Source organism: Mirounga leonina, unplaced genomic scaffold, assembly GCF_011800145.1.
Source record: "Mirounga leonina isolate KUSES-001 unplaced genomic scaffold, KU_Mleo_1.0 Mir_154, whole genome shotgun sequence".
Classification (NCBI taxonomy): Eukaryota; Metazoa; Chordata; class Mammalia; order Carnivora; family Phocidae; genus Mirounga; species Mirounga leonina.
In genome coordinates this window covers 37,816,512-37,840,306 of record NW_023270389.1, presented here as the reverse complement: position 1 = coordinate 37,840,306, position 23,795 = coordinate 37,816,512, and the positions used below count along the sequence as shown (strand labels likewise).

Below are 23,795 nucleotides of genomic sequence, written 5' to 3'. Positions count from 1 at the left end.
TTCTGTTTCTGTCACATTCAAATACACTGGTCTGTCTTGCACACTGAATGGCTCTTTTATCCATGCCTGAGTTTGTAACATCACACACTGGACATTTTGAAAGTACTGGTTCCCTGAGTTATATAGATCTTCCAGATACTGACGAATTTCATTATTACAATACCCCCCCCCAAAATCACATTTGTTACTATCATCATCAATCTCATCAGAATATTTTCTTTAGATACTGGGAAACTGTCAAGCTCAAAGTAGCAGATAGGAGTTCTCCAAAATTCAGGCATCTGGCTGGCTCAGTTGGTAGAGCTTGTGACTCTTGATCTCAGGGTCCTGAGTTTGAACCCCACGCTGGGTGTAAAGATTAAAAACAAAAACAAAAACAAAAAAACAAGTTCTCCAAAATTCGAATTTGGAATTGAAAACTCACATTTTATCATTGGCAACAAATACTGTCAGTTGTTTTCCCTAAAGTGTCAGCTCACTTCGTTTGCTTTTGAAAAAATATTTGCCAAATACCGGTCTGAATAATGACAGTTTGTCTGTCAATGGTTCTTTCAAGCAAAAATGATGTCCCAAGAGAAAAGCAGCTAGTTCATGGCTCAAACAAGTGCTTTTCCTCCAGACAACCATAGCAATTCAGTATGCAGAAGTGTTTTATGCGTACTTCCATTTTATCACACAGAATATCAAGAAGACATGTACCCAAAGGTAGAGATTTGATAAAAATTAATAGTTTTTACTGCTTTATCAAGGGCATTTTTAGGCAACATTAGCATTGGCATTACTGCATGTGCAATGATTCCTGTTACACTCTGCTGTCCCTGTCCCAATTCATGCTCAGGCACAACAGTTTTACCTACCATTGCTTTTGCATCATTAGTGCAAACGTCAACACAGTGAAAAAGGCAAACAATTTCCTAGACTATATAAAAACAGTTTCTGCCTTGGGGACCCCCTAAAAAGATCTCCGGAATACCCAGGTATCTGAAGACCACACTTTGAGAGCCACCGATCTCTATCATTCAATAAGATTGACAACAGAGCTATGTAAAAATTAAGTTTGGGAACAACTATGTGATCTGTATCACCACTGAATACTGACTCTCAAGTTTCTCAGGAAAGAAAATTAATTTCCTCAGGATCATATAAAAAGCCAAACTTAAAGGTGGGTTAGAGTATACAATTCTAGGTCAGGGATCAGCAAACTTTTCTTCTGAGGGCTAGAGAGTGACTATTTTAGGCTTTGTGGGTCATATGATCTATGTCACAACTAATCAACTCTGCTACTGTAGTACAAAAAAAAGCAGCGACAGATAATATGTAAATGAATAAGAATGGCTGTGTTCCAGTAACACTTTATTTATGGATGCTGAAATTTGAATTCCATATAATTTTCACATGCCACAAAATAATATTCTTTTGAATTCTGTCAACCATTTTAAAATGTAAAAACCATTCTTAGCTAGTAGGTCATATAAAGACAGGTGGCAGGTCGGATTTGGCCCACAGGCCATAGTTTGTCAACCCTTATTATAGACTCAAATTGCTTACTTCATATCAAATAAAATAAGTTAGGGTAAAAACATGTTACTGGCAGCTGAACTCAAATTTCAAATCAGCTTCAGACACTACTTTGGCACGCTGTCAACATGTCCTGTCTTCAGGGATTTTTCTCAAATCCTTAGAATGCCCATAAAGAACTCATTTTGTTCCCTAAAAGCAAAAGACTTCATTAAATCCACAATCTGAGATGAGATTCATTGGACCTAGTGGAAATCTTTTCAATCTCTGACATTTCAACTTTACAGACAGCACTTCAAAATCAAAATCTTTTACAGCAGTCTATAAAATTATTTATCCACTGTTCTGAGAAATATACAAACTTCAGAAGAGATTTTTTTAATTGATCTAAAAATACTTTACATATTTCAATGCACATTTATTTCCTTAAAGGGGGCCTTATATAACCTAGCCCATTGATATTAATAAACAAATAGACAAAGTTTAAAAAATAAGTTCTGATTTATACAGCTAATCGTAAAAGAAAGGAAATGCTGCTATAGATCTTTTGTCTGCTCTCTGGTGTCTTGTCACTGTAACCTTCACATCATCTATCACATTGTACTGTTTCATGTTTTGCCTGATTTTCCTTTCTAACAAGAACAATAATACCAAAGGGCAAAGGGGTAAAATTATGTGTACTCAGTTTCTCGGCTTTTGACCACAAAAGTCTAGTGACATAGTCTTATTTCCTCTCTTACCTTTCCAATCATATTTTGTTAGCAAAGGAAATCATGATTAAATGAAATTACATCAGAAGAGTAAGACCATCAAAATACCTAGGAATAAAGCCAGATAATGAAACAAAGAAATAATAATAATATTCAAATTGTTTCCTTTTCAAATTCTACCTAATTCTAAATGAAGAATCTTTCAAAGTGAGCAAACAAAAGAAAAGCTAGCAGGTTAGGATAAGGAGTTTTTCTAGTCCAACTATGAGAAGCAAAGGAAAGCAAAAAGACTTCTGATTTAACCTTTTTGGAGGACAATTTGGCAATACATATCAGATGCAAAAAATGCTTTTATCTTTGATTCAGCAATTTATATCAAAAACAATCAGAGATATGATAAAAGATCTATACATGACAATATCCATCACAAAAATTAGTGAAAATTTGGAAATAACAAATTCCTGACAATTGGAGATTATGGTACATCCCTTTGAGAAAATATTATACAGCTATTAAAAATTATGTTACAGACAAATGCCTAATGCTAAAGTGTTCGTTATCTATTATGCAAAAACGACAAACTGTAAAGCAGTATATAATATACTATAATTCTAATTTTAAAACAAAAACACAGGAAAAAAGGCTAGAGAAGTGTATTAAACATTGACAGCAATTTTCCCTGTATGGTGGGATTACAGGTGACTCTTACCACATTCCTTTATGTGAATGGCAAGCTCTTAAGCCTCGGTACCTGAAGGATATCAAAGGAGATGCAGCAAGGGCTAAAACTGGGAATTTGTTTGTGAATAAATCTATGTTATACAAACATAATTTATGAAATACAGGCCAGTAAGAATCATCCAGCAGCCAGTGCCAAGAATTCCTAACTTAGGAGAGAAGACAAAAGTGATTATAGACAGATCTGTTTGAAGCAGCCTAACCCTTGACACTTCTTCCTTGCCTATCTTCTTCCTTTAGTTCTCCTCTTAAGATGCACCCTACCAGATCTGAAAAGCCTAACTCTATCATATCGCAACCATACACTGCAACTAGTTGTCTTCTAGTACTCTCTGAAATCTTTCCCTTCGGCATTTAAGCAATTTCTAAATCCCCTTCTTCTCAATGAAGTATTCCCCAACCAACTCGAGAACATTCCCCTTTCACCATCGCAGCAACAAACCATTAACACACTCACACACACACACTCAGTACCTAGTCTTTTCGCCTTATATCCTTAATACATCTACTTAATAAAGTGCTTGCTCAATTCCTTGAAATCACGGTCCTGTCATTCAACCTGTTTTATATAAAGCTCCATATAAATATCACATCAAGTGGAAACAGCTTCTAAAACCCAGAAAGAAAGTTAATAAGGTACAGAGAGCAGCCAACAAGTAAGAGGTTCTCAGTTAGGGTGAGTAGGAAGAACATTGTGGATAAGGCAGGGCAACAATTGACAAGTCAGAGACTCTTTGTCAAAAGTTAAACCAACCTGAAGTCAATCCATGTTTAAAGGGGCCCTCTAGAGCCATCATGAGAGTAAAAGGTACATGCTTCACCAACACCATCAAGACAAAAACCTCAGCCTTTTGGGGAAGAGATGGGAGGGGGAAGAGTCAAAGGTTCTATGAAAGCGTTCTGCCTCCAGGTTCATATCACAGAGATTCAAGTCTCAGGGCTATTAGAGGGCCCCAGGTGACCAGTTAAAAAGCAGCTACAGACATGAGGGGTTTCTATAGCATCCCAGTTCACCTACCTACCCTCACCTTCTGTGCTTTGAACTGCTCAGAGTAGGGCAGTCTAGTGAAATCTGTCTAGGACACCACCTCTGAAAGACAGGCACCAGGGGAAAAGGTGGAGTTGCTATAGAATAAATCTTTATACTATAAACTATCAGAAATCTGTATTTGAAGACCATCTGCAAAAAGAGATCAGTTTCCTTTAGAACAACAGGTGGTCTCTCATGGTCAACTATATATAAAATACATGGCCTCATTATTATTAGCTGATAGCTTTCACTGAGCACTGAGGTTCAGTCAACGAAAGGGAATTTCTACTTTTCCTAGTAGCAATGACTCATGCTTCACACACAAAGCAAAATATCTAGCCAGCAGAACAAAGGTCACCCTGAGATAGAAGACATACATATCAATCTCCATTAAGAAACAAGCCCTTATTAATATGATTTTAGGCAAATACCTAAATCTAAAACTTGATGTTAATTAAGACTCTCGTACTCGATTACCAATGTATCATTTAGAAATAGCTACTGTTATGAAAAAGTACCATTCCTTTGATGTTTCACATTTTTATAATGTCCTGGAGACAAGTCTTTGCTTCACCCCTGAAAATTTCTGAAAAGAGCACCAGTATATTTACTGCATTATTTGGTGAAAAACTGAATCACCTCAGGAAACAACACATCAATCAAAATTACAACCCTAACACTGTTATCTTACCATGAACAACAAAGATCTGTGAGTTGGCTTCCCTTCCTACCTAATGAACTTTCTATGTTGCTACTCTCCATAATCTTCTCTGCAAATCAAACCTGCTACCAGCACAGAGGTAGCTCACGCTGAGCTTTCTATACCAAATATGGATTCTCACTGCCTCCTTCTCCATAAGATTAAATCTCTTCCTTCAAAACATGCTTCTATAATTGCTGCTGACTTCCTAGAATGCCTGGACTGCCTTAGGCACATGGCTTTACTTCTCTGAAATTCCCATTTTTAATTGTGGAATAAGGGATTTATCTATACCATTCTTCATGTTCCTTTTACTCTAAAACAGCTCCCATGACATATCATGAATTTTTTTTATCTTCCCCACCCAACTCCTAAACTCCTAATAGCTAACATTAATCTCAATAGCCCTAGGGTTTTTAAGAGTCAATATTTATAATATATATCACTTGTTTTACATGCACACATACAATGACACATTCTCATTTGTGTTTTTCTTGAGAATAATGATCTATTCTTTTTTCCCTAGTTATTTTAAGCTCCCGCACCAAAGAAAATTCAATAAAGGGCAATGAATAACATTAAGTAGATAAGCACTTAAGAGAAAAAGGAACTTCAAAGTGAATAAACCTACTCTCTTAATACAGGAGGGCCTAGAATAATGCCAGTAACAAGATTTAGAGTTCTCCTGGTGCCACCTAGTGGACATTTGCACTAAATTCTACTTTAAATTACTTTTAATTAGGCTTTCTATATTTTGTCATTTTACACCACCTCTATGCAGTTCTAAAGCAAACTTTAAGTTTGCCTGAAAAACAGATTTAGGCTATTAAGTAGCCAATCAACTGAAGAATATTCCTTTTTAAAACGATCCTGCCTCAGAGCATTGGCTTTAAATCAACTAAATGAAAATAGCACAAATAATAAAAAGAAAAATATAATAATAATAAAATGGTACACTGACACAGAAGACTTTCTTCAAACTTAAATAGCTATTCACCCTTCCAATTAGTCTCCCCTAACAGTTTAAAACTAATCAACATTATTCAACTTAATACAGTTTAATCTTCATGCTTTATTTTTTTAATCTTCATGCTTTAATGGAAAGAATTATCAACCCCGCCATCAAATAAAAACACAAATCTTTGAACTGAAAGTGATTTTAGAGATCCCTTACATAGACCAGCAAAGGATGCTAGTCTCCAAATGTACATCTCATTTACTCTAAAATGGAATTCAAGACAGCTTAATAGATCCTTTCTTACGTCTACAATAGCTACAATTGAACCCGAGGGAGCTCTTAACCCACAATTTACCACCAAAAAAAGAAGGAGGAGGAGGAGGAGGAGGAGGAGGAGGAGGAAGAAGGAAGAAGAAGATCCGACTACCCCAGGAGACATTTAAGAACATTCATCACTCTTAAGATCTACATTTAAGAAGCTGATCTCTCAATTTGTATTTGTGGTTATGATCACCTAATTATTTTCTCTTGTTTGGTGCACAGACCTGGAAGATGTCCCTCCCATAACTGCAAGAAGAGGAAATGACACAGGTTACCAGATGAGAGTCTACCAACATCAAAGGCCCCAATATCAAGGCCAGCATGGCAGTAAAGCAACCTCATCCCTCAAACTGGCCAACAGATGAGAGAAACATGTCAAGAAGCTCAATTCCAATGCATCATTTTGGCCAGATTTCCACAAATGTCATAGTAACTTCATAGCTAAGTTTAATCAAATGAAAAGATGCAAGTTTAAAAAGGAAATAAGATGTTAACAATCAAGTCAATCTTCTTTCATCTTTAAAAATATGTATAGTTTAATTTCTCTGGACAAAGGAGATAAAGAGTGACCAGCATTTCATTTTAAAAACATAAAACAATATTAACTTTTTATCTAAAAACCTACTGAATAATTTTATAATTATCAGTTTCTTATTAGATAAAACATATTTACCAGTTAATCACCACATTATTGATTCTATGAAACTTTAAAGGGGTTTCCTCTATCCCATTACTATCAAATAATGATAATTAAAAAAAAAAAAACATTAATCCAGCTCTTTATGTTTTCCTCAGAAAACTTTCTTTCAAGGTAAATTAAGACCTGTTGATTGCATTTTTTATGGTACTAATAAAAATAATGATCACTTAGCCTCTACATCTGTCCTCTGAGAGGTGATATACTTGCCATGTCATTCTAACTCTACTGAAGGACCTTGAACAGCAGACTATATATTAAGATTTGCCCCTCTGGCTCATTTCACTGGCCAACTAAATCACAAGTATGAAAAATGAATACACCTCTGAAACACCATTTAAAATACTACACTCAGAGGAGTCGTTACGGAGTGAATCACCTCCTCACATTTTGGCTCTAAATCCAAACCACAAGCACTTGCCACCACAATCCCTCTACAACCCTCCATTTCACTGTATACCTGTGGGGCTTGGCCAGCTGCCAGCTCTCCTGCTCTTTTGCTAGGAGAGGCCCTCTCCCTTGGCTGTCTCGGGGGTTTGCAGACCTTTTGGTAGGAAAGTATCTCTTCCACCACCCAGTATGCCAGACAATCTCATGATATTTAAAAGTCATTTTCCCCTCTCATATAACAATGAATTTGCAAGCTGTCTGACACTCTGAGCTATATTTGTCAACAAAGTGTCTTTCAGCAGGATTAATTAGTCAGGCATAAAGGCTTTTAAAGGGAGGGGGTAAAAAACATAAGCACGTACAGCCTTTCTAGTTCCACATTTTGCATTCGTCATGGATCACAGCGTGTTCCAGAGATGGTAATACAGTTGGAGAACTGAACTATGCACGGAAAGGATAAAATGCCAGTATTACTTTTCGGTAGCATAAGTCTTTTCTGGGGTTATTAACAAAACGGTTGCCCCCAATTTCTCTCATAAAAGCATATTCCTAAAAGATAAATCTTTCCAAGGAAAACCCATCTTTTCGGGGAGCCTAGGTGGCTCAGTCGGTTAAGTATCCTGCCTTTAGCTCAGGTCATGATCGCAGGGTGGTGGGATCGAGCCCCGCATTGGGCTCCCTGTTCAGCGGGGAGTCTGCTTCTCCCTCCCCCTCTACCTGCCATTCCCCGCTGCTCGTGCGCGGGCTCTCTCTCTCTCTGTCAAATAAATAAAATCTTAAAAAAAAAAGAAAGAAAGAAAGAAAGAAAACCCATCTTTTCGAAACTTCAAAGATAAACCCTGAAACAACTGCTTTAGGTAGAGCGGCCCACACCATCCGTCTCAGTGTGCCAGGGGCGGTCCTGGTGTATGCGTGTGGTCTCGTTGTACTTTATTAAAGCATCCTCTTTATTTCTCAGAAGTGTGTGTCCCACTTAGGACAATAAATTACAAACTCATCCTAGCTTTAGGTAATATATCCTTTTTGTTTTTTACCACATTTTTACCACAGCCCCATTTTTACCCTGAACAGCTTCCCATATTTTGGAACACCATCCCAAGAAAACACATTCCTAATAATAATGCTCCGCCCCTTCTCTTCCAGATGGTAACAAAGAACAAAAGACCTCTGTATCATTCTCATCCATGATGATCCTACACTAAAATAGGTTCCTGAGACACACATCTCCCACCATAGCTGACTCACACCTAGTAAAAAAAAGCTTATTATAGATATCAAAAGAATATAGCCATCCCCGAGTCATGCAACCTTAGTTTCCTGTAACAAAACACAAAAGGAGAGAAACTAAAAAACATTCTACCATCTCCAAGAACTGTACTCCTCACTGAACACTCTCCTACAAATCTTTCTATTTGTTTACTACTGGATGTCACCAAATCAGCACATCTACGGGCAGAAGATACCCTTCTCCTCCTTTCTCAGGAAAAGAGTATCTCCGAGGCAACAGCCAGATCAGGTTATCCCAGATAGTTACCTTCCAAGGAAACCAGCTCTAAAAACAGAATCACACTGGGATCCCAAGCAGGGATGTTTCAAAGCCTGGCAAGGATCTGCAGATCAAAACAGGTTACGAAGAACAGGTATTTGGATTGTAAAGTAAAATTACTGTCAGCAGTGTTTTCCTATGACCTTGGCTGATTCAGTATAGAGTCAAAGACATTGAGGACCTAATGGAAATCCCTGGGCCTAAGGTTCCCATACATTACACAAAACACTAATGAATGGACTTGGTTTTTAAGTCAATGGGAGCCACTATGAAAAACAAGAAGAGCTAATGTGGTGGCAACAAAAGAAAAACAAATGTTATGAGGCTGATATGCTACCTACTGCACTAACAAGGCACTTGAAAAACAAATTTTAAATGCTTCAGCCTACACAATGGATGGGAACTTGCTGCTCCTACCAAATTAAGATGGGAATTTACTGCAATAAATCTATATCAGTGTGTCTGTTGACATATGACATCAGTACATATCCCCACAAAAAGATCACTGAAATGAGATTATGGCTACCTCCCATATTCAGCATCCTCCTCTACCATAAACTGTTATCCATGAAAGAGATCGAGAAATATCTAGTCTATGATTTTACTTTTATATAAAACAAACCTAAGCCTCCTCAAACAAATCTAACTATCTATTTTTAAAGACTCTCCCTCCCTGTCTCCAAATCTCTTTTTCTTAATTCCAAATTCTTCCCTGGAAGAAAACTAGCTAAGGAAATTTAAAGACAAAAATGTATGTATTTTAAATCTTCATAAAAATTCAAGGATGGCTTAACATAGGAATAAAACAAGGGATTAAGCATTCTTGAATTAAAGTGATTATAATTTCAAAAACTGCTTTGGTTCAGACTCATGTTATTATAAAACATACTAAAAACATTAAAACTGCCCTAGGTTTATTCTTTCTGGGAACATGACTAAACTTTTAAAGCCAGTCTTAAAATTCATTGTTTAAATGTCAGATACTGCTAGATAAACTTTAGCAAAATATTCTTAACGCTAGACAATATGAATTCTGAACATTCATTTATACCACATTTCATCAAATCTAATATGCCATTAATTGTAGGATAAATCATTATTTTATATATCACACTAAGAAAGAAAAAAAGCTGTCAATTAAATGTAAGATATCATCGACCCAGTATCATGTACCCAACATCAGTGATACTAAAATGTTAAGGAAAAAAGTATCTTAGAATTGGTGAAATACTCTCAAATTCCTATAGCCATCTATTCTTTTGCAATTCAAATATGATTTATAGTCTGCAATCAAAACCATGAAATGAAAAAAATTCAAAATGTCCTACCTTCTGTACTACACTCAGGAAAGCTATCAACGAGGGAATCTGAATAAGCTTCAGCAGGACCAATCAATTCAGAACCATCATTAATTATTCCACCCTAAAAAGAGGAGAGTAATTGTGTTTCACTGTTAATAAGAGTATTTTAAAAATGAGTAATAAATGAACAACAGTTACTCAACATTACAGAAACTATGCATCTGTTAAACTAGATAATAGTTGCTTTTAAAAAAAATCAATAGGAATATCAGTATTGAGTCATCAATTGTAACAAACGTACCACACCAATGCAAGGTGTTAATAATAGGGGGAATCTCTGTGAAGGGAAAAGGGGATATACAGGAAGACACTATACTTTCCTTTTTTTATTTTTTAAGATTTATTTATTTAAGAAAGGACAGAGAGAGCGCGCACACGCACACACACACACAGGGGGAAGGGGCAGAGGGAGAGAGAAACTTAAGCAGACTCTGCACTGAGTGCAGAGCCCGACACGGGGCTCGATCTCATGACCCTGAGATCATGACCTGAGCTGCAATCATGAGTCAGAAGCTTAACCAACTGTGCCACCCAGGCGCCCCTGAAAGCACTATACTTTCTGCACAATTTTTCTGTAAACTAAACTGCTCTAAAAAATAATCTATTATTATTGGGCGCCTGGGTGGCTCAGATGGTTAAGCGTCTGCCTTCGGCTCAGGTCATGATCCCAGGGTCCTGGGATCGAGTCCCACATCAGGCTCCCGGCTCAGCGGGGAGCCTGCTTCTCCCTCTGACCCTCTCCCCTCTCATGCTGTTTCTCTCTCGCTCGCTCTCTAAAAAATAAATAAATAAAATCTTTTTAAAAATAAATAAAAATAATCTATTATTAAAATCTATTTTTAGCCTATTAACATTCAAAAGGAATATTATGTTTATAATATCATGTGGCTTCTTATAAAAGCATTTTTTTTAAAAATCTATCAAAAATACTCATTTAAAAAATGCAAGGGAAAAAAAACCACCCACTAACTAAAGACTATTGCTTAGTATCCTTAGTGACTGGTCATTCTAATTAGTGATAAATGATGGGACTCCATTAGAAGTCCTTTAATTTTATCAAATTAAAAACTACAATATATCACAGAGAACCTCAGTGATTCCAGAAGTACCTTAAATGTGAAAAACACTTAGACATAATAATGTATGTGAAACTAAACAAATTTAAGACATTTGTATTATTTTTAATAAATACAAAATTGATTTCTCTGGGTGGCCATTATTTTAATTCTATATTTAGGTTTGCAAATTCAACCCCCAAAAGGCTGTCTTCTCTTACTCTATGTGCAACTAGAGAATGGTACTTATCAGGTAAGTGGTGGTGGTGTGATTTTGTGCTGTGGGTTCATGGACTGCTCCAAACATCAACATAAGGGCTTATAATCCTTAAATAATTATAACTAAAAGAATAGCTCTTCTGCTCCTTAACATCTTTCCTTCTACCTTCCACCAATAGTTCCATGCCCCCAAACACAATACCAGGATAGCAAAACCCAAGAGAAACACAAGACCCCTATTTCCTCTCTCCTTCAGCATAAAGAACTCAACAACTCTCTTTAACATAATCAAAAGTCTCCCTGCCCACTTATCTTTAAGAAAGAGAAATTTTAAATGGTCCCTCTCAAATTACCAACTTTTACTTCCCAGAGTGTTAAGTGAACTGAAACTGTAAAACAATTATTCTCTTTATTATTATTTTTTTTAATCAGAGAGAGAGAGAATGTGCACAAGCAGGGGGAGTGGCAGGCAGAGGGAGATGGAGGCTCCCCACTGAGCAAGGAGTCTGATGCAGGACTTGATCCCAGGACCTCAGGATCAGGACCTGAGCAGGAAGGCAGTCACTTAATCGTCTGAGCCACCCACAATTATTCTCTTTAGAGGCAAGAATTTATACTACTTTGTTCTATTTGTTTATTAAAATACTCAAATCACATTTGAGTTTTTCTCTAAAAAAGAAGAGTATCTATTTCAGACTAAGCCATCCAAACCAAATCTTAAGAAAAAATGCAAATATTCTTGAGAATTTTAATAGACAAATCTGATTTTATTTATAATCTCACTTAACAGGAAGTGCCTTTCAACTATTAACTACCTCTTGAACCATGAGGTGTGTGACTTTAAGTTACCTATCTATGAAATGGAAATATTATCTATAACTCATCAGTTGTTAGGACTAAAAGATTTCATACATGTAGAGTGTTTAGAACAACATAAGCATGCAATAAATGTTTATTTGTTAATAATATTAGCTGATGTAAGATCTGTTTACAAGATAAAATAAAAAAATACTAAAGAATGCAAAAAATGTTTTAGCTCAGAATCCCAGAGAAATTTTATTTACCTAATTTAACAAATGATATTATACAAAATAATACAGACTAAATCTTTAATTAAACAAAATAATAAAAACTGTACCATAGGAACTCGAGGGAAGTAGTGGAAAAATATGCCACAATTCTATTTTAATCTCTATTAATTGCTATTTTGATCATTTTGATCTCTAGACCAAAAACATGAACCATTTGGTGTTCTTCACTACGCAGTAGACAGAAACTCTTATTACACAGCATCTCAAAGTTTTTTGTTAATGAAATGTCAATCTGGAGGGTGAAGGGAGTTCAGGTATGATGGAATAAGTAAATTAGCAAATGCTCTCCCCAAAAGGCAATAACTACAGAAAACTGTCAGGGACCATTTCAGGGCTCTGGAAATTGACCAAAAACATAAAACAAATGAAGAAGTGGTTACCATAAAACCACAGGTAAGAACTGTGGGAGTCTGTGGCATTCTTGCCTGGGGTTACTCCCACCTTCCGTCCCAGCTGGGTTGCCATGGTAATTATACAAGGGCAAGGCAAGCTTTGAAATTCAGCAGATTCACTTGCAGAGGAGGCTGGCATGATTTGGACTGAAGCACAGAAAAAGTCCACCCCAAACAGTATTATCAGTAATAGTAGTGATCCCAGTGCCAACACAGAGTGGCTCAGCAAACACGAAGTTGCGGCAAGCAAAGAACCAGCATATCAGGCAAACATTTCGCAGGGAGATACAGAAAATACACAGCCATATGGGTTCTTAATATGCTCTCTACCCATCCATGCAGAAGAGACTAGAGAGAAATCGAGCTATCTACAAATCCCTGGCAAACCATGATGATGCACACACACAGAGGAAATCCAAGAGATCCTAGAGGAAAGCAAAAGCCAGGGCAAACTTAAAAACTGCTTGAACTTTGAAAATACACCAAGAATCATCAGCATGTGGAAGAAGCATATAATGGAACAAAGTGTTTAAATGCAAGCAAAGACCAATCACTGGCTGACGACTAACTCAGGCTGATATAGGACTAATCCCTAGTTAGCCAGGTTTAAAAATACAATAAAAGTTAAAAATTGAGCAGAGATATCAGCAATCACTGCCCATTAAACAGACTCTACAGATTCAGTACAGACACTTTACTAAACACACTAACAAAACAATACTAACAACCCTCAGGGCAAAAATCAGAACTCCGATCTGCTATATTATCCAAAACTTCTAGTTTTCAACAAAAAAAATCATGAGACATACAAAGAAATAAGAAAGTGTGTGCTCCATACATGGGGGATGGGGAAGGGAAGAAATCAATAGGCACTAACTCTGAGGGGGCAAAGATACTGGACTTAAAAGGCCAAGACTTCAAAGCAGCTATTTATAAATATGTTAAATAACTGAAGGAAGTCGTGATTAAAGAATTTTTTAAAGTATGATGTCTATGACTCATGAAATAGCAAATATAAATATGTACAAATTATTAAAAAGAACCAAATGAAACACTATTCGTAAGTGCCAAAGTGGAGATAATTCAAATGTCTGTCAATTGATTCATAGATAAACAAAATGTGGCATACTCATATCCACTTAATGGAATATTACCTAGCCATAAAAAGGAATGAAGCACTGACCCATGCTACAACATGGATGAACCTTGAAAACATTAAGCTAGGTGAAAGAAGCCAGATGCAAAAGGCCACATATTGTATGATTCCATTCATGTCATGTCCAGAATAAGCAAATCCATCAAGACAGAAAATAGATTAGGCGTTGCTAGGAGTTAGGGCAAGTGGGGAAGGAAGAGTAAGTGCTAATGGGCACAAGATTTCTTTATGGGGTGATGAAAATGTTCTGGAATTAGACAATGATAATGGTGGCATAACCCTGTGAATATACTAAACACTACTAAACTTTGTACTTCAAAATGGTGAATTTTATGTCACGTGAATCTCAATTTTAAAAACAGAACCAATGGAAATCATAAGTTGAAAAGCATAGTAACAAAATTTAACAGATTTGAGAATGATGAATAATAAATGAACTTAAAGATCAATAGAAACTACCCAAAATGAAAATCATAGGAAAAAAAGACCTAATAACCGTAAAGAGAATCAAAGAGCTATAAGGATAATATCAAGCATACCAATATGTACCAGACATGAGTGAGAAAAAAGCTGAAAAAAATATTTGAAAAGATGCAGCAGAAAACTTTCAAACTTTGATGAAAAATAATAATCTACCAATACAAGAAGATAAATTAAACTCCAAGTGGATAAACAGAAAGAGATCTACACCTTGAGTCACACTACTGAAAGACAAAGGCTAAATTCTGAAAGCAGCAACAGAAAAAGACTTCTATACCAGAACTACAGTAAAAGTAACAACTTCTCATAAAGAACAATGAAAACCAAAAGGCACCGAAATGATAAATTCAAAATGCTAAAAGAAACAATTAATCAATAATTCTACATATCCAGAAAAACTATTCTTTAAAAATGAAGGGCAGAGGCACCTGGGTGGCTCAGTCGTTAAGTGTCTTCCTTCGGCTCAGGTCATGATCCCGGGGTCCTGGGATTGAGCCCTGCATCGGGCTCCCTGCTCAGTGGGAAGCCTGCTTCCCCCTCTCCCACTTCCCCTGCTTGTGTTCCCTCTCTCGCTGTATCTCTCTCTCTGTCAAATAAATAAATAAAATCTTTAAAAATAAATAAAATAAATAAATAAATAAATAAATAAAATAAAAATGAAGGGCAAACAAAAACACTTCCAAAGACTAAGAAAATCTATTGCTAGTAAACCCGCCTTACACACACACAAAAAGACACCACAAGAAATCCGTCAAGCTGACAACATACGGTAATTCAAATCCACCTGAACAAATAAAGAACACCAAAAAAAGGTAAATATGAGGGTAAATATAAAAGACTATATAAATATATGTTCTTCTCTTTTATTCTCCTTAATTTGAGAAGACATCAAATCATTAACACTATATTGTTGAGTTTATAATACATTTGAGATATACATATAACACAAAAAAGGAGGAGTGAATAGAGCTTTATGGAGCAAACTTTCTATATATACTGGAATTAAGTTAATATTAATCTCAAGTAAATTGTCATAAATTAAAATGCATTATTTTAATCCCTAGAGCAACCATTAAGAATATAACTTAAGGAATACCTGGGTGGCTCACTCAGTTAAGTATCCAACTCCTGATTTCGGCTCAGCTCATGATCTCAGGGTAGTGAGATCCAGCCCGGCATCACGCTTTGCCCTAAGCAGGGAGCCTGCTTGAAGTTCTTTCTCTCCCTCTCCCTCGGCCCCTCCCCACACTCCTGGCTTGCTCACTCTCCCAAGTGCTCTAAAATAAATAAATCTTTAAAATATATATATATATATATATATACACATATATTAAAAAAATAAAAGGGATATTTCAATAGTACAATAAAAAATATTTAACACAAAGGATGACATAAAGGAGAAACAAAAGAACAAAAAATATATGAAATATATAACATATAACAAAATAGTATATTTAAATATAAAAGAACTAAATATGTCAATCAATGACAGCAATTTTGAGACTGGACCAAAAAAAAAGATCAAACTATATACTGCATTTAAGAGATACCCTTTAGATTCAATAACACTAATAGGTTGAAAGCAAAAGACTGAAAAGAAAGCGGCAACCCTCTCGGGTCCCCTCCCTCCTTCCGAGCTTTGTGCTATCACTTTGCTATCACTCAATAAACCTTGCTTTGCTGCCCCCTCCGACAAGAAAAAAAAAAAAAAGAATGAAAAGAAAGGTTCCATGCAAAAAGAGACCTAGAGTATTCTTTACTAAATAGTGTATATTAAAATCATACAAAATAGACATTAAGACAATAAATACTACTCAGGTCAAGGATGGGCAATTCCTAAGGCTAAGAAAATCAACTTATCAGGAAGCTATACCCACTATAAATACACATGCACATGACAACAGAGCCCCAAAATAAATAAACAGTAACTGAAAGGACAAATAGAAAATTCAACAATAACAACTGGAGGCTTCAATACCTCACTCTCAATAATTGATAGAACTAAACAGAAAATCAGCAAAGATACAGAAGACTTAAACATCACTAACAACTAACTGGAACTAACTAAAATTTACATAAAATTCCACCTGACAACAGAATATATATTCCTTTCAAGCACACATGGAATATTCTCCAGGACAGGTCATATGCTAAGAAATAAATCAGGTCTCAATAAATTTAAGAGAACTGAAATCATATAACACATGTTTTCTGACCATGACCACAAGAAAACTAGAAATCAACAATAAAAGAAACTTTAGGAAATCAACAAATATTTGGAAATTAAAGAACATTTTTCTAAATAACCAATGGGTCAACAGAAAAATCACAAAAAGAAATAAAAAAATGCACTGAACTGAATAAAAATGGAAACAAAGCATAAAAAGTTATAGGATGAGGTTCAAGCAGTGCTAAAAGGAAAATTTATAGTTGTAAATGCCTATGTTAGATAAGAAGAAATCTCTCAAATCAGTAATCTAAGCTTTCACTTTAAGGAATTAAAAAATTAGATAAACAGCAAAGCAAATCCAGAGCAAGCAAAAGGAATGAAATAAAGTTTAGAGTAGAAATCAATAAAATGAAATAGGGAAAAATGAAACAGGAAATACAGAAAAATCAACAAAACCAGGTTAGTCGTCTTTTTTTAAGATTTACTTGACACAGAGAAAGAGAGAACAAGCAGGGGTAGAGGAATAAGCAGACCCCCCCCACCCGAGCAATGGAGCCTGATGTGGGGCTCTAACCCAGGGCCCTGAGATCATGATCTGGGCCAAAGTCAGACGCTTAACCGACTGAGCCACCCAAGCACCCCAACCAACCCCAAAGGTTAGTCTTTTGAGAAAATCAGCAATATCAAACTTTTAGCTAGATTGACCAAGGAAAAAAAAAAAACACGATACATACAAATTACCAAAATCAAGAATGGAAGAAGGGACATCACTACCATCCCTGTAGAAATCAAAGACATTATAAGGAAATACTATGAATAATTTATGCTAACAAATCATATAATTTAGATGAAAACTCCTGGGAAGGAACAAATTACCAAAGCTGATTCAAGAAGAAAGAGAATATCATAATAAACCTGTAACAAGTAAATAAATTAAATTAAGATTTGAAATCCTCCCAGACCAATTCTAATACTAGATATATACCTAAGAGAAATGAAAAGATATGTCCACACGAAAAACTTATATGCCAATATTTATAACAGCATCATTAGTAATAGCCAAAAGGGAGAGACAACCCAAATGTGCTCAACTGATGAATGGATAAACAAAACGCAGTATATCCACGGATCCATACAAAGGAATACTATATAGCCACAAAAAAGAATGAAGTATTGCTATATGCTACAACATGGATTAAACCTTTAAAACATAATGCTAAGAGAAAGAACACAATTCTGTTCACAAAGGCATCAAAAGAATAAAATGCATAGAATAATTTTAACAAAAGAAGTGCCACACTTATACACTGAAAATTGCAAAACACTGCTGAGACTAATTAAATAAATGGAGAGCCATTTCATGTTCATGGATTGGAAGACAATATTGTTAAGAAACAATTTTCCCCAAATTGAACTACAGATTTAATAATTTCCAATCAAAATTCCATCAGAATTTTTCGTTTATATGGACAAGCTGATGCTAAAAATTTTTATGGAAATTCAAAGGACTCAAAATTGCCATAACAATTCTGAAAAAGGATGACTAAATGGGACAACTTACACTATCTGATTTCAAAACTTATTATAAAGCTAAAATAATCAAGAAAATAAAGTTTTGTTATAACAACAGGCACACAGATCAATAGAACACAACAAAAGTCAAGAAATAAACCATTACATTTACATTCAATTCATTTTTGAACAACAATGCCAAAGTAATTCAATGGTAGAAAAGATGGCCTTTTCAACAAATAGTGCTGGGACTATTGGATATTTATGTGCCAAAAGATGAATTTAGGTTGTTAACTCACACTGTATACAAAAATTAACTATGGATCATAGACCTAAATGTTAAGACCAAAACTTGTAGAAAAGAACACCGGAGACTTTGGGTTAATCTAGGAGTTCTTGGATACGACAAAAAAAAAAAGTATGATTCAAAACAAGAAAAAAATTGCTAAATTAGACTTCATCAAAACTAAAAACTTTTGGGGCACCTGGGTGGCTCAGTCGGTTAAGCCTCTGCCTTCGGCTCAGGTCATGATCCCAGGGTCCTGGGATCGAGCCCCGCATCGGGCTCCCTGCTTGGCGGGAAGCCTGCTTCTCCCACTCCCACTCTCCCTGCTTGTGTTCCTGCTCTCGCTATCTCTCTCTCTGTCAGATAAATAAATAAAATCTTAAAAAAAAAAAAAACAACTTTTGTACTTCCAATGACACCATTAAGAACATGGACAAGCCACAGATTGGGAGAAAAATATTTGCAAAACATATGTGATAAAGGACTTGTATCCAGAATATATTCAGAACTCTTACAACTCAATAATAAGACAACCCAACCAGAACTGGACAGATTTTAACAAACATTTCACCAAAGTATATGAATACGCACATGAAAACAAGCTCAACATCATTAGCCATTAGGAAATGGAAATTAATTAATACTATAGTGAGATATCACTAAACACATACTAGAACAGCTATAAATTGAATTCTTACACAACTGGTGAAATTGTGTAAGAAACAGACCCTTCATACATTACTGGGTAATGTAAAACAGTAGAGTCACTTTAAAGAACAGTTTCTTAAAAACATAAACTTACCATAACACCCAGCAATTCCACTCCTCAGAATCTACCCAAAAGAAATGAAAACATATATCTACACATAGATTTGTACACAAAAATTTGTTGGCAACAGTACTGGACAAAGGGTCAAAAAACTGAAAACAATCCAAATGTCCATCATTTTGTCAATGGATAAACAACATGCAGTGTAATCTATGTAAGAGAATACTATTCAGCAACATAAAGGAATAAAATACTGATACACGATAAAATACATACATATATACATACATAACCAGCAAAGAAGATGGCATGGAAATGCACAGATGAAAAAAATTTGGCAATATACTGATAATTTTTTAAGAGGAGTAATGAGTAATGGAGGCTCATTATAGTATTCCTTCTACTCTTGTGTATGTTAAAAAAAATCAAATCAACTGGCAAGGTAGTCATTTGCATGTGGTATCATCATCAGTGTTCCCCCCCAAAACAAACACACACACAAACAAAAAAACCAAAACCTCTGTTATTGTAGCACACCCTCTGACCCAGCTACCCAAAAACCTCACCTCCATACTTTCATCCACAGTGAGAACTAGAAAGCTAAGAGTCACCTACCCAGACTTCTCTGGAGCTAAGGACAGTCCTGTGACCCAGTTCTGGTCTGTAAGATGTAAGAAGGACTACCTCTGGGTAGAATTTCTAGGAAAGCTTTTCAAAATGGCATGCATTCACTCATTCATTTATCAGTCCTTTTCCTTTCACACCCCAAACCAGGAACCTAAGGCTTTGATGACATCACTGAGCTCTGTACCAACCCTGTTCTATCTTCCTCACTCAGCTTCTTGTTGTATGAGACAAACCCCTTTCTTACTTAAGCTAATATGGTAAGCTTTTTTGTTTCTTGCTTGCAGCTAAATAACCCTCAAGGATCCTATTTACTTATCTTTATTTAGAGGCTGACTACCACTGCTGTGATATTACCAAGTCAGTGTCTCTCTCCAGCCCAGCACACTACTTAAGGTATTTCTAATATATTTTCTAAGATTAGCCTGACTTCCCTTAAAGTGCCCAATGCCTGCTTTCTTCTCTTCCCTCATTTCACAAAGCCTAAAAAGTGTCATTCAGCAGCAGTTACAATCAGGAATTCCCAGGTCCAAAAGAAGAATGAACAGGTAACTTATATTTAAATTGTTCAAAGTTGGGGACGCCTGGGTGGCACACTCAGTTAAGCATCGGATTCTTGGTTTCAGCTCAGGTAGTGATCTCAGGGTCGTCAGATCGAGCCCCATGTCAGGCTCCACATTCCAGTGCACTGTCTGCTTAGGGCTGTCTCTCCCTCTCCCTCTGCCCCTCCCACCCACCCTGTACACATGCGCTACCCCTCTCTCAAATAAAGAAACAAATCGATAAAAATAAGTAAATAAATTGTTCAAAGTCTAAGATCTGATTTCTATATTTCTAGACTGATTTTTTTTTTAAGACCTTGGCATGTGTTAACTTGCATGACTGCCTTTCACAATTTCTATAAAGCCACATCCTTCTTGCTTAATAATGCTGCCTTTTTTAAGATTTATTTATTTGAGGGAGAGCACGTACGTGTGTGAGAGAGAGTAGGGGGAGGGGCAGAGGGAGAGAGAGCATCTCAAGCAGATTCTCCATTGAGCTCTGTGCTCAATGGGGAGCTCGATCTCATGACTCAAGAGATCATGATCTGAGCTGAAATCAAGTCAGATGCTTAACCAACTGAGACACCCAGGCACCCCTAATGCTGCCTTTTTTCTATAAGCATAGACCGCTTGCCACAAAGATAGAGCTGTAAACCAAGAATAACAAAGAACAAATACTGTATCAACTTGATTTGACCTTTTATCCTAAAGATCTGCAGTATGCCATAGCAGAGCCACATTCATCATCTCAGCCTGGTTTACATAGTAATGAAAAATTAAGCGATGAAGTCAATTATTAGAAATCTCACTGGTACTACAAACTTTTCTATTACTATTTGCATTTCTATTAGTGTAAAGTCATAAATTTATACTATCTTTCAAAAGATCAACTTTCTTCAGTAAGTTAAAATAGGTCATAAAAAATAATTTCCTTTTGTAGATCCACTGGCATCAGGAAAATTAAAAATCGCAATACTCATATACTATTCATATACTTCATATGTTCTAACAATTACATTTATACAAATGAGTAGATGTTTAAAGAAAGGAAGTATGGCCCAATCGCCTAGCTTTTTTCTAGAAGTCTAAAGGCAATAGGAAAATTGTGGTCAATAAAGACACTGATACCAACTAACAACCTGCACAAGCTCAATACAAAATAAATTAGAAAATTATTATTTAAAACAATAAAGCACCTGGGTGGCTCAGTTGGTTAAGTGTCCGATTCTTGATTTCAGCCTAGGTCATGATCTCAGGGTCATGAGATGGAGCCCTGCGTCAAGCTCCATGCTGGGTGTGGAGTCGGCTTGGGATTCTCCCTCTCTCTCTCCCTCTGCTCCCCCCAACCCCTGCAGGCACTCTCTCTTTAAATAAATAAATAAATAAAAAAAAAAAAAAAAAAAAAAAAAAGGAACAGAAAACATTAATATCCAATGATTCTGGTCACATAATTTGTACTAGCCTACCTCTCTAAAATTATATCGTGATTATTTTTGCTCTATCTCTTACACAAATTAGTACAATTGTAACGAAGTGAATATGAACTTAGAATGGTTTCTATCCCCAAAAGTCTACCACTGAAAGACACCTCAAAAAGTGAAGGCAACAACTAAAATTTCATGATACTTAAATTTTTTCTAATGTACTTCAATTATGATGGAGTGAACAAGATAATCCTAAGCCTTTTGCATCAACTTTTTAAAAACTACGAATCAAAAATCTTATACATTTCTACACTAAAAACAGAAGATATGTCAAAGACATTGTTGTTTAGCAACCAACTTCTACTTATTTTAGTGAATAATGAAATTCAATAGTAAATGACATTTTCTGTTAAAAAATAAAACAACTTGAATCCCGCTTTACTACAAATTAGAAAACAAAAATATTTAATGAAGTACAAAATATTTCAGAAAGACTATCAAACCTTGAAAAAATCTTCAAGTTGTTTACTGTTATAAAGAACAGGGATATTGGCAGAGAACTGTAGCAAATCTTCAGCACACTGTCTTCTCTCTTCAATAACAGTTTCATCAAATCGTCCTAGAATCAAAGAAGAACCAAGACTTAAGGAAGGAAGGAAGGTTTATGGGAGTTTACGTTCACAGCTCAGACAGCAGCAGCAGGCCTATCACTGCCTTACTACACAGTCCTCTAAAGTCAAGTCTGCACTATCGGAATCAGCGTACTCTCCCCCAAAAAAGACAATAGTGTTTCTGATACAAGAGACAGAGGTGTGAACTGATAAATCAGTGGTGCAGCCCTACTCCAAGGCCTGTCTGTGTAAGAAACATTAACATGTAAGAAGCTGGTGATTTGAAACTCAAGCTAAAAAGAGAATTCTAAAGAACTCAAATGGTTTTCCATAGTAATTTAATACTGTAATTACTCATATAATTTTCCCTTTCCCACTCTTGTTGATTTATAAAGGAGCTGAAGAGAGGAAATTATGAGAACATCTGTATATCAGTGGGGTCAAAAACCTCAGCTTGAAGCCAAAAAGCTTTGAAGCCAAACTCCACATGTGCCGCTGTCAGCATACGTGACCGCATGCGTGTGAGAAAAAAGATGGTGCGCAAAGCACCAGCGAGCTCTGATTTACAAGGTGATCGAAAGGTGGTTTTCAGAGAATTTTTTTAACGCTATATACAATTTGAATGCTGATAAGGCTTTTTTTTTTTTTTTTAAAGATTTTATTTATTTATTTATTTGACAGAGACAGAGACAGCGAGAGCAGGAACACAAGCAGGGGGAGTGGGAGAGGGAGAAGCAGGCTTCCTGCCGAGCAGGGAGCCCGATGCGGGGCTCGATCCCAGGACCCTGGGATCATGACCTGAGCCGAAGGCAGATGCTTAAGTGACTGAGCCACCCAGGCGCCCCCTGACATTTTAAACATTTTAGACATTTTAAAATACGATCATTTTGTACTCCTCTTAGATCAGATTCCTGGTCGGCATTTGTCTCATGCCATGTAGCACACCAACTGCAATCCACGCTTCAAAAATGCAAAATCAAAAGAGGAGCATCATCCCATAAACATTTTAAGCGGCTTTGCAAAATGTCAACAGAAAACTGAGGCACAAAGAGATTCCTAGTTATATAACCCAGAACAAGAATTCGAAACTGAACCACTAAAAACTCTCAGCTCAATGTGTCTCATGCTTATGGTGAAGTACCTACTTCATGAAAACTAAAAGAAATGGTTTTAGAGTTAGACCTGGTGTAAATCCTAGCTCTATCATTCACCAGCTATGAAATGTTAGGTAATTTCTTCATTTGTAAAATGGAGAAAATGAACAATGTACTTAAGACTCCCAGTTCCACGACAGGCACATAGTTAACACTTAATAAATTAATCATGATGCCTTTGAATGTTCAAGTGTCATTACAGTGTCTAGCATACAGAGCATGCTAATTAAGTCATACCTAACTATAAGAGTGGATGGTGGAAATTTAGAAAAATTTTCAAAAAGAACAGTCTTGGGGCGCCTGGGTGGCTCAGTTGGTTAAGCGACTGCCTTCGGCTCAGG

General features: G+C 36.1%; 1 protein-coding gene across 7 annotated transcripts in view; it reads right to left on the bottom strand.

Moving 5' to 3' along the window:
• The window catches only part of RPS6KC1 (ribosomal protein S6 kinase C1), a 198,296-nt gene that overhangs the window by 140,625 nt on the left and 33,876 nt on the right, over positions 1–23,795 (bottom strand). For all 7 annotated transcript variants that reach the window (XM_035010534.1, XM_035010535.1, XM_035010538.1 and 4 more), the window contains exons 4-5: positions 22,193–22,308; positions 9,937–10,030 (exon numbers count right to left, since the gene is read on the bottom strand). In XM_035010534.1, coding sequence (XP_034866425.1) covers positions 9,937–10,030; positions 22,193–22,308 — 210 coding nt within the window. The remainder of the gene's footprint in view (positions 1–9,936; positions 10,031–22,192; positions 22,309–23,795) is intronic.